The following is an 11,155-nucleotide window of genomic DNA, read 5'->3' as shown; positions in this document are numbered from 1 at the left end:
TGTCTCTGACGTAACGTAAAAGAACCGCGCAAACTCACCGCGACTAAGTAGCTTACACGCACTAAAGATGCAACACTATGTTGAACAGAACTGAGTTTTTCCAGGAATATTCGGAGACTTAGCCGTTTCGAAATGAATAAAATATGACTGTCCTACGATCGCTCTGGCACTGGTGACTCGAAGCTACCGACCAGAATTGATTTCTGTGCGTATAATAAAACATTTTGGGTGGCAGTATAATGTTATCTTGTCCTTTCCACATCTATTCGAGATCGCTCTGCCGACTTTTCTTTGCTGATGAACTGTCTTAGCGATACTGTTACCCTTTGTTGCATGCCACCGCGATATTTCGCAAGCCACAGTACGCTTAGCAAGGGGAAGCCGACCAATCGCAGACGTCAGCATCACCTTCGATATCCGGTTAAGCATACATTCACTGCGCCAGCTCGGACGCACCGAAACCCTCTCCACTTCAGCAGGCTTCTGTATTTTTGTAAGCCAAAACGATAACAAACCTTGTAAAGGTAGGTAACGCTATTTGCTTGCAAATCGAACAGAAGTGACTTCCTATGAACGAGAAGAGCATTCGACTGGCCTGTTCAAATAACGTGGCGGATCACCGACCAGTGGTTGCGTTTGCGGTCACGCAAATTTGACGTAAGGAAATTATGATAAAGTCAAAATTGAATAGTTTTGCGTTATACGGCCCCAGACACCAAAACACACATCATGGCAGACACTATCATACCAGGTGAGACTGAAGGTTTTGCGACTGAACGCGAATGTGTCCTGGAGGCATGTATGAGGTGGTGGTGATGGTAAGAACTTTATTGACAATCTGGCAATTTCGTGGCCTGGGCGTCGGCCACCCCCGAGGCGGTCCGGAGATCCTGTGTCCTTGCCGCCTCACGGGCTTGTTGTATGGCCCATAGTTGATCTTAGAGGTTTGAGCTGCGCAACGCGGCCGTCCATCGTGCCGTAGCTTCATCTGGAACTGCATTTTCTGCGCATATAACCTCACATTCCCAGAGAATGTGTCTATGAGATACGTGAGCCACGCCCCATAGTTTGAAGTTATCGTCTGAATAGATGTCTAGATATATCCTCCTGAGATGGACGGGTTTGGGGAGGGTCCTGGTTTGTAACTGCCTCCAGCCTACCGCTTGGGCCTTGTAGAGTGTGGGGTTACAAGGTGAACAAACATGCCTCGAGTTTTCATAACATTTTGTGATATCACAGTACCTGGTCATTCTGTCCCTCTCTGTCCATGCCTCCGTTGGATTTCCAACCACAAGAGAGGATCCTTCTACGCGGGCGCGAAATGTGAGACCTCGCGCTACGCGTTGGACCTCCTCGTTGAGGTTGGGTACGGGGGTGTCGGGGGACGTGTGTGCCGGAAACCACATAATGTGTCATTCCTCCGTCTCCTCGGAGGTGACATATTTCGTGTTGGCTTTGAGTATAGCCTCAGCCTTCGGCGAAATTCTGCCTTGTGCATAGTTCCTGACCACCTCCTGCGAGTCACTGAGTACGTATCTGCAACTGTGGTTAACGATGGCTAGGGCTATCGCCACTTCTTCCACTATCTCGGGGCTTTTGACACGTGTACTACAAGAACTGACCCATTTTTGTCGGTATTGAGGACTGCCAGTGTGAAACCGCGTCGATACTCGCATTCTGCAGCGTCTACGAACAGCGCTTGCTTGTCCCTACCGAAGGCTTCTAGAAAAGCCTTGGCTCTACTCTCTCTTCTTCCCTGATTGAATTCGGGGCTCGTGTTCTTGGGTGGATCAGCCACCTGCAGCTTTTCCCTGATCGCCCTTGGAAGGGATGTCTTGTCACCATGCTGCTTTTGATAACTTATCACGAGTTTACCAGGATGCTCCTGATCGCTCGTGTCTTCGCTAGTCTCTCGAGTTGCGAGATTTGTTGTGCCTCAATTAACTCCTCGAGCGTGTTGTGGACGCCCAGCTGTAGCAGAAGTTCCGTGCTTATGCTGTCTGGAAGGCCCAGTGCCATCTTGTGTGTTCTTCTAATGAGGGTGTTCAGTTTGGCATATTCGGCCGCGTACCAGTTGTGGTAGGCGGCCACATACGTAATGTGGCAATTAACGAAGGAGTGTATGGGTCTGACGACGCTGGCCTCCCTCATACCCTGATGTCTGTTGGTGATTCTTCTGATGAGCCTCATCGTGTTCATGATCTTAGTCTCCAAATGCCTGACCGTTTCTCCGTTGGTGCCGTTCGTTTCTATGATGAGTCCGAGCACCTTAATTGGCTTTACCCTGAGTGTTTCTTGTCCGTCTTTCGTGCGTATGCAATTTCTTCGTATGCAGCGCTCTGGATGTAAGCCTTGGGGGGTCTTCACCTAAGCGTAGAGCGGTAGAGGAGGAGTTCCGATTTTTCTGGCGAGCAGACAAGACTGGTTCCGACGAGGTACTCCTCCACCACCTCGACTGCGGTCTGTAACCGCTGTTCGATTTCTTCGTCGCTTCCCTCGCACACCCAGATCGTAATGTCGTCTGCGTATATTGTGTGATGCACTCTCTGGATGGCGTTGAGGTGCTCGGATAGGCCGATCATACTGAGATTAAAGAGCATCGGCGAGATGACCGAGCGTTGCGGGGTACCGACGCTGCCCAAGCTTCTGTCTTCCGATGCGAGTTTTCCCAACGTTAAGGAGACTTTCCTGTTTGTGAGGAAATCCTGAACATAGCTGTACGCTCGGTTTCCTAGATTGAGTGTGGCAATGCTGCGTAGTATGGCTGCGTGAGCTGCGTTGCCGAAGGCTTTCTTGAGGCCTAATCCTAGAATGGCCCTGGTACCTCTTGTCTTGTTGTCGAGTACCTGGTGTTTGATTTGCAACATTGCATCCCGCGTGGAGAGATGAGCTCGGAACACGAGCATGGTGTCCGGATACGCTTTGACGTCGTCCAAGTGTGCGTTGATCCGTGTGAGGAAGGCGTGTGCCATCAACTTGCCAACGCACGACGTAAGATATGCTGGTTGAAGGTTGGCGAGATCTGGGGGTCTCCCGGACGTGGGGATGAGCACCATCTTGGCTTTTTTCCACTAGTCGGGGATGCATCCTCGGGTCCAGCAATCGTTAATGTACTTGGTCAGTTCGGAGATGGTCTCGTTGCCCAAGTTACGAAGGGTGTTATTAGTTACGCCGTCCGGTCGCGGGGCCGACTTGCTGTTGAGCTTTTGCAAAACGGCCCGGATTTCCGCCTCGCCAATGTCTCTGTCCAGGGAGAAGTTGGGTTTTGCCGTTTATTCCCCGTGTTGAATAGACGGGTTCTGCGGGGCGTATCTGTCGCAGAGTTCGGAAAGGATTTCTTCCTCGTCCTTGACGTGCGTGTGTAATATCTTGCGCATGGTTTCCCTATGTGTTGCCTTGTTCTTGGTCGGGTCTAGCAGGTGTCGGAGCAGGTGCCATGTGTGACCGGAGGCAATCTGTCCGTCCATCGCGTTGCAGATCTCATCCCATTGTTGTTTACTAAGAGTTCTGCAGTGTTCTTCTATTTGTTTGTTGAGTAACGCTATGCATTTCCTCAACTTCCTATTGTGTCTTTGTTTCTGCCACCTGGCTTGAAACGATCGCTTGGCCTCCCACATATGCACCAGGTGGCTGTCGATCTTCTGGACAGGAAGTTCTGTAGTCACGGTCTTTGTTACTTCATTCACGTCAGCCATCACTTTTTCGGCGCATTATTGAATGTTTCTGATCGGCGCGCGCGTCATTCCGGCTCGATTGTTGCGGAACTGGTCCCAATCCGTCCATTTGAAGACTTCGTTGGGTTCGATCGTGAAATTCTCCAATAATTTCGTTTCGAGAATTCTGTGATCACTGTATCAGGCGCGTGCATGACCGTGCACCTGTTCCTGACATGCACGCTACGGTCGGCCCGTTATCACTAGTCGGCTATAAAAGCAACAATTCCCAATAAACCTGCGCTCTTCTTGTTCTGGCTATCTTGCTATTGCCACGTCCTTCGCGGCACGGATACATGGCGTCGGAAGTGGCTATGACGGTCCAGCTACGACGGCAGCGGTGGAGTACGAAGCATGGAACGGCTGCAGGCACCGGAGCCCCTGCGTCTGGCGGGGAATGTCTCGGCATCGTGGAAGCGTTTGAAGCAAAATTTTGAGCTTGTCCAGCAAACAACGGAAGTCAAGGAGCCAACCCGTTGAGGGTGAACTCAAGCCTTTTGCGCAAGAAATATCTGTTGTGAATGGGATACTCTTTAAAGGCTCCAAAGTAATCGTACCCCAGAGCTTGCGAAAGAAGCTATTGTCCAGAATTCATGCGGGAAACCTTGGTGTTCAAAAGTGCAGAGAGGCCATGCCGTCTTGTTTGTTGGCCAGGCCTTAGCAGTGAAATTGTAGCGCTACATGCAAGCTGTTCACCCTGTAATAAATATGCTTATGCGCATGCAAAAGAACCTCTACTGATGCGGTCAGTTCCCAGATGCCCGTGGTACAGGGTTGGAGTGGATAAATTTTTCTTTGCTGGAGACTCGTACCTTGTCGCTTATGATGCCTTCTGGAACTTTCCAGAAGTACAACTCCAGGTCACTACCTCAAGGACTGCGATAGCTGCACTAAGCGCTATCTTAGCAAGATATGGCGTCCCGTCAGAAGTTTGCACGGACAATGGACCTCAGTTTTCGAGTTATGACTTCGCCATGTTTGCACGAAACTATAATTTTTCACATGTAAATGCTAGTCCTCATTACCGTCAGCCAAATGGGTTGGCAGAAAAAGGTGTACAGATTGTCAAATGCATCTTGAAAAAAAAAAACCAGGAGTCCGGGGACGACTTCTGGCAAGGACTACTGGCTTATCGCTCAGCCCCACTGAAGAGTCTATTTTGTTTGTTCACACGAAAGGATGTATCAGGCGCGTGCATGACCGTGCGCCTGTTCCTGACATGCGCACTACGGTGGACCCGTTATCACTTAGTCGGCTATAAAAGCAACACTTCCCAATAAACCTACGTTCTTCTTGTTCTGGCTCACTTGCTGTTGTCATGTCCTTCACGGCATGGATACAGTCACTACCAAGGTCTTCAAACGTGTTATTCCAACTGGCTGCTCTCGTGTTCTTCACTAATGTTAGATCGGGTTTGGTGTCTCTTGTAAGCCCGGTTCCGATTCTGGTGGGGGAGCTGGGATCGGTGATGAGGGTAAGCCTGTCTGCTGTATATCCTGCCATAAAGCGTTGCCTTTGGCTTTCGTATAGGGTAGCCCCACGCTCCGTGCGGCGCGTTAAAATCTTCCCCGATTAGTAGGCGATGGGAGCCCGCAATATTGGTGGCCCTCCAAAACGGCTTAGGAAGCGGTGTCGTATGTGCGCGGTGTTGCTGTTTATATTTTGGATGAACGTGCTGGATTGGGTCTTGCTTTTGGGTATAACTTCTACGAATACCTGTCACATTAAGGTAGCCATGATTGAACAGGTGTGTATGTAAATAGAATTTTTTTAAAGTGAGGAATAACTTTATGGACATTTGAAACCTTCGCCCCTACAGAACTGCCAAACAATCTTCATTGCTACTTAAGTACGTTTCTGGGTCAATGCAGTTATGCTCATGGGTTTGCAAAAAGAATATACGGCTCAATGTGATTGTGAGGAATAAGTTGTCGTGGCAGTCATACTTTCATGTATTGCTAATCATTGTTTCGCGTCTAGAACACTAGAACAAATCATTGTCAGATCCCGAGTGTTAGCGAGGACAAGCGTTGGTGTTACCAACGTTAAAAGCAAGCACCTTCTACATAACTGTGGCAAAACAGAAGCTACGACCGCAGTACAACTCTCCTTTACCTACGCATACGCTATACTCAAATATTCATCACTATACGATAAAGCGGTAAATGCGATAAGCACCTATATTCAGAAAATTCCACCAATTTTATGCAACGCATAAACAAAACGGCTTTACAGGCCAATCACGGGCAGTTTCTTCGCGACTTGTGTAAGTCGACTATCTTGTCACATGCATTTTCCGAACTGCCCCTAATTTAGCACAATGGCCAGTGAAGAGAATCACATCAGATACTTCATGGCTGTGTTTTGTAAAACAGAGTCAGTTTTCGAAACCTTTCAAAGGAGCGAGAATAGGCAATCGAAACAAAGGTCGTTGTAACATGCGGTTCTCTCGGTTGTGCTACTTCCTATCATTCAACATTCACGGCCAGCTAGCGCCAGTGACAAAGAGGGCGGAGCGTCAATCTCCGACGAAGCATGCAAAGGGATAGCGTCGGAATAGAATTGTGACATTAAACCAGCTCATGTGTCATTTATAGAGGCGGTAAAAAGGGTTACGTCTTCTACCCTTTGACGCCAATTACCCATGCCTTTTCTTTAGATGACTACTTCTGAAGGCCCAGTGGCAGAAATACTTACCATGATCCCAGCTTCTTCAATTGATCTAAACTTTCGTACCTCGCAATATTACAGAAAATATGATTTTTTGCTTGCTTGTGCCGTTTTGAGTCTGTCCATTTATCTAGCATCGTACGCTCACCTAGGAAAGGAAGTTGTGCAATCCTTCGGCAAGTTGTGCAGTTGCATGGGTCACTACGTACGTGCTCCTGGTCGTGACGTTGTCGTGGTCGCTCTATTGTCATAATTCCAGCTTCGTCATGTCCCTCTCGTGATATTGTCATGATAACGCTTCTACCGTGACCTAGTGGCCCTAATGTAGTGTAGTGTAGTGTAGTGTAGTAGACTGGGCCTTGGTCACGGCATGATGTGGTCGTCATGCAATCGCGGTCATTGCACTGTCAAGATTTTAGCTTTGTCATCTGATTCTGGTCACGCCATCATCGTCGTGCCATTGCCATCATACAGGCGTCATGCATTCCTTGTCACACAGCCGTCATGATGCCGCCATGTTTTTACAACTGTCGTCATTCCATTTTTATGATGTGACTGTTGTCATGCTGTGATCGTCACGTCATCTACTCCGGCCCAGTGGTCCAGGTTTCCTAATAGCGTCTGCCAGTAGGTGTGTGATCGCGGTCGTGATGTCTTCGTAACGGTCGTTGCACCCCCGGAATCACAGCTTTCTCATAGGACTCTCGTAATGTCGTCGTCGTCAGATAATCGTCGTCATGCAGGCGTCTTGCATTCGATGTCACGCAACTGTCGTGATGCTATGGTGGCCATTGCTTCGTGGACACATCAGCTTCGTCATCCGATTCTCGTCATGCCATCGTCGTCATGCCATCGTTATCATACAGGTTTCATGATACAGTCTTCGTCACGTTATTGTCATCATACACTCCTCGTCATCCAATTGGCCTCATACCATTGTCCTGCAATCATCGGCATTGCGTCGTCGTCATACAGACGTCGTCATGCATTTGTTGTGATACCCCCGTCGCGATGGCGCCGCGGTGATTACATCGACATCCGACTTTAGTCATGGCGTCGTCGTGAGCTGACATCGTCCTACCATTGTCTTCGTGGATTCGTTCTCGATCTGTCGTTTCACCATCGTCATCACTTCAGGGACTTCATCTCGCTGTCGTCGTGCCGTCGTCATAAAACCGCCTTCGTCGATCCATGGACATCATTTATTGACCGTGCTTCTATAGCAATGGTCATGCAGTCTCTCAGCCGTGATTAGGCCACCCCTGCGATTAATCGTCGCCGTTGGGTCATCGTCAGACAGACGCTATCATGCATACGTTCTCATACCATCGTCATCATGCCGTCGTGGTCGTACCATAGTCGTCACTGTAGCTTACTCATCCGGTTGTCGTCACGATACCGTCTTCATACAGTCTTGTGTCATCGTCTTTGCGTTGTCGTCGTCATGGTGTCATCGTTATGCCATCATCCTAATTTAAAACTTGACATCTCATTGTCGCCCTGCCGTCGTATTTACAGCATTTTTGTCGTTCCATTGATATGATTCCTATTTCGTCAATCCTTCACCACTGCGTCCGCTTCATACAATCGTCGTCATGCCTAGATGTTCATTGGTGACCTTGGCAGGCGAGCGCCATAAAAATGTGGGGCTATATTGGAGCTTGTGGCATATAGCCAAAATGTAATTCGCAAGAGCGTGCTGATAATGCTGCATCTTTGGTTAGCAGCGCGACTACCGGCGCAAGAAGCGAAAAGGGTCAGAAAAGAAATAAAAGAAGCTCTTCCTGGCCCTTCTCTCATTTTTTACGTCTTTAATCGCGCTGCTAGCCAAAGATGCATCATCAACATGTTTGCTCTTGCACCCACAATTATTAATAAGCGCGCCTTCAGGAATACGGTCTGTCGCTACATTGCTCGAACGCTATTCGCATTACCGCCGACACTCATCATAAGATGAGTTCTGGCGTACTTTTTTGTTCCCTTAGCTGCTTGTCCAGAAAAAACATTTTGAGCATTTGTCCTTTTTGTGAAGTGCTTTGTCTGAAGCGCCTTGTAATTTTTTTTCGTACCTTTCCCCTTCAAGGCAGCTACTTCGTTTTCTGCCATGTTTCCAGCTGCTGATACAACGCGTTGAAAGCAATGGCTTCGAGCCTTGTTGTGACCGCCAACTCACTTGATAGGATAGGATAGGAATAAACTTTATTTGTCCAACGGTTGTTGATGTTGGTGCCCGGGGCTAGGCTGCCAGAGTTCCATCGCCCGAGGAAAATCTTTCGAGATCCTCGGCAACGGCCCTGGCCCGCTGGACGGCCCACTCCTGGTCTTCGGGTGCCTCGCTGAGGAGGGCGGCTTGCCATCTCTCAGCGAGGCGCCCCGCTTCAGAGGGTTCTGCTGTTGTATTCCCCCTTCCTCTTTGTCCTTGGTCCACGTGGCGTCGGCATTCCCAAAGCACATGGGCCATATCGGCCCGTTCGTGCTCGCACCACGGGCAGCCGGGCGACGGGTGCAGCGCGGGCCACAGGCGGTGCAGGTGGTAGGGGTTGGTGAAAGTGCCCGTCTGCAACCGTCTCAGGTCGACCGCCTGGGACCTGTCTAGGCGCCCGTGGGGTTGTGGATATTTTCTACGTTCTTGCCTGTAGTGGCCAAGCACCTCCCGGTACGTTGCCGGAAACTCCTTGACAGCGCAGTCGGCGTCCTCGTGATCCCCAGCTCCGTCCGCCGCGATTTGTGTTGTATTGGTAACAATAGCGGCCGCGCCAGACGGGGTGGCAGCCGCCGTCGCCGTCACTCCTCCGCTGGGGTCCCGCACAACAACGGCAGCGGCTGCCCTCTGGGTGACCGCGTCGCGGCGGGTAAGCTGCCTCGCGACGAGGTGGGCTCGCTCGTTGTGGTTGGGTGGAGTGTCGTTGCGTCTTCGGCCGTTAGCATTGTTGGTGTCATTATTGTCGTGGCTGTTGTTGGTACCGCCAAGCTCCCCGACGTGCGCGGGGAACCACTTGAGGGACTTGTTTGTAATCGTGCCGGATCCGAAGTCCCCGGCCCGGGCGTTGAGCATGCGTGCCACATCCGCGGACACCCAACCTTTGGTGTAATTCCGAATCGCTGATTTGGAGTCGCTGATGATCAGGTTATCCTCCGCACCTCCGTGGAGTACCGCGAGGGCTATGGCCATCTCTTCCGCTGCTTCGGCCGACGGCAGCCTCGCTGATGCCGTGACTCGGATCGTTCCCTTTGTATCTACGACTGCCATGGAGAAGGCGGGCGCCGCCGCCGTCGGCCGGCCGTGTCGATGTTGCCACTTGATGGAGTATACGAATTACCTCCCGTTCCGTTCATTCCCAACTTATTCAGAGGAGTCCTCGCAGTGGCTATCGGATGCGATATTTTTTCCCCGAGGGTCGGGGGGGGGGGGGGCGCGGTACATTTGTCACCCTGACACGTGCGGGCTCCAGATAGAGGGCTGGAAATACGATCAAGAACGATGTTGCCCATCTTCGCACCACTGGAAGGATCGAATGGTGCTGGATTTGTATTTGTTTGGTTTTCACACTGTGCGTGAAGAGCGCCGCATTGCCAACATCACAAACGTTTCAGCTAAAGATTTCTGCCATTTTTCTTTAAGGGATGCTTGCTTCGTGCTTTCTTCTATTTATATTTTTGTCTTCTTTTCCCACCCGTGACACCATATGTGGGCCCTTCGCAGAAGACTATTGATTGCATAATGTGTAGGCCTATGTTAGCACCTTTGCAGCAATTGTGGTAATGATAGTTATGTGGAGCTAACGATATGACAAAGCCACTGTAAAGGCAATGTAAGGTTACACAATTTGTGTCATTACGAGGACCTACACCAATGGAGGGCCAATTGAGCACGAATGTAGACGTCGAGATCTTCACATCTATGAGTAGGTATTATGAAGGTACCAGTCAGTCAGTGAAGAACTTTATTGAAGTCCTGGGGAGTTTCAAGCCGTTGAAGATCCCAGGCGGGGAACTCCTCCGGCCGAAACCGTAGGCGACGCCCAAGTCGGGACGGGAACGTGGTGACGCTCCGCCAGTTCTTGGGCCCTCTGGACGGCCTTGAGTTGGCATTTGAAATCCGGGCTTTTGAGGGCTTCTTCCCATTCGGCCTCACTGGAGAGAGGGTAACGCGGTACATTGCCATAGCATGTGCGAGAGTGAGCAATAAAGTTCTGGGCAGTCTGGGCAATTTGCCGGGATTTCTGAGTTGTAGTGGCTTAGTAGGCCTCGTGACGGATACGAGTCCGTTTGTAGCATTCGAAGCGCGGCCGCCTGCGCGCGTTCGAGTTTGGCGTGTGGGAGCGGGAATTTGGTTCTGCGTTTCCGATAGCGGGAAGTGATTTCTTGGTAAGAAAGCAGCGGGTCATTAAACTGAATGTCCAGCCCCTCAGAGGCCGTGGGACCGTCGCGGCGGCCAAGTTCTCGCGCACGGTCGTGGGCCGTTTCATTGAGGTTAGCTTTTTGCGGGTGAATGTCTTTCCCCATGTGAGAGGGGAACCAGGAGAGGCATTGTTTGCCCTCTTTTGAGCTCGCTAGTAGTATACGCGCTGCTTCTTTAGATACGTTGCCGCATTCGTAGGCCCGAATTGCGGCACGCGAGTCTGTGAAGACGTAAGTAAATGTGGGCTCTGCCATGGCGATGGCTACGGCTATTTGTTCTGCTTTAGCGCTGTTGCTCGTTTTAATCGATGCGGATGATCGTAGCGTTCCGTTGCCGTCCACGACTGCTATAGCGAAAGAGGATGTGCTGC

The 11,155-nt window shown here is 50.4% G+C and overlaps 1 protein-coding gene across 1 annotated transcript; it reads right to left on the bottom strand.

Moving 5' to 3' along the window:
- Positions 1-2,363: 2,363 nt before the first annotated feature.
- On the bottom strand, positions 2,364-3,056 carry LOC142583658 (uncharacterized). Its single transcript, XM_075694150.1, has one exon. It carries the CDS (start codon positions 3,054-3,056, stop codon positions 2,364-2,366), a length of 693 nt encoding a protein of 230 aa, XP_075550265.1.
- Positions 3,057-11,155: the final 8,099 nt, after the last annotated feature.

The sequence above is a fragment of the Dermacentor variabilis genome, chromosome 5, assembly GCF_050947875.1.
Source record: "Dermacentor variabilis isolate Ectoservices chromosome 5, ASM5094787v1, whole genome shotgun sequence".
Lineage (NCBI taxonomy): Eukaryota > Metazoa > Arthropoda > Arachnida > Ixodida > Ixodidae > Dermacentor > Dermacentor variabilis.
Note: the sequence above shows the minus strand (reverse complement) of the source record. Positions and strands in the feature narration are given on the sequence as shown.

What these genes read in the sequence shown, in the direction of transcription:
- LOC142583658 (XM_075694150.1), bottom strand. Translation starts at nt 3,056, where the DNA reads ATGGTGCTCATCCCCACGTCCGGGAGACCCCCAGATCTCGCCAACCTT.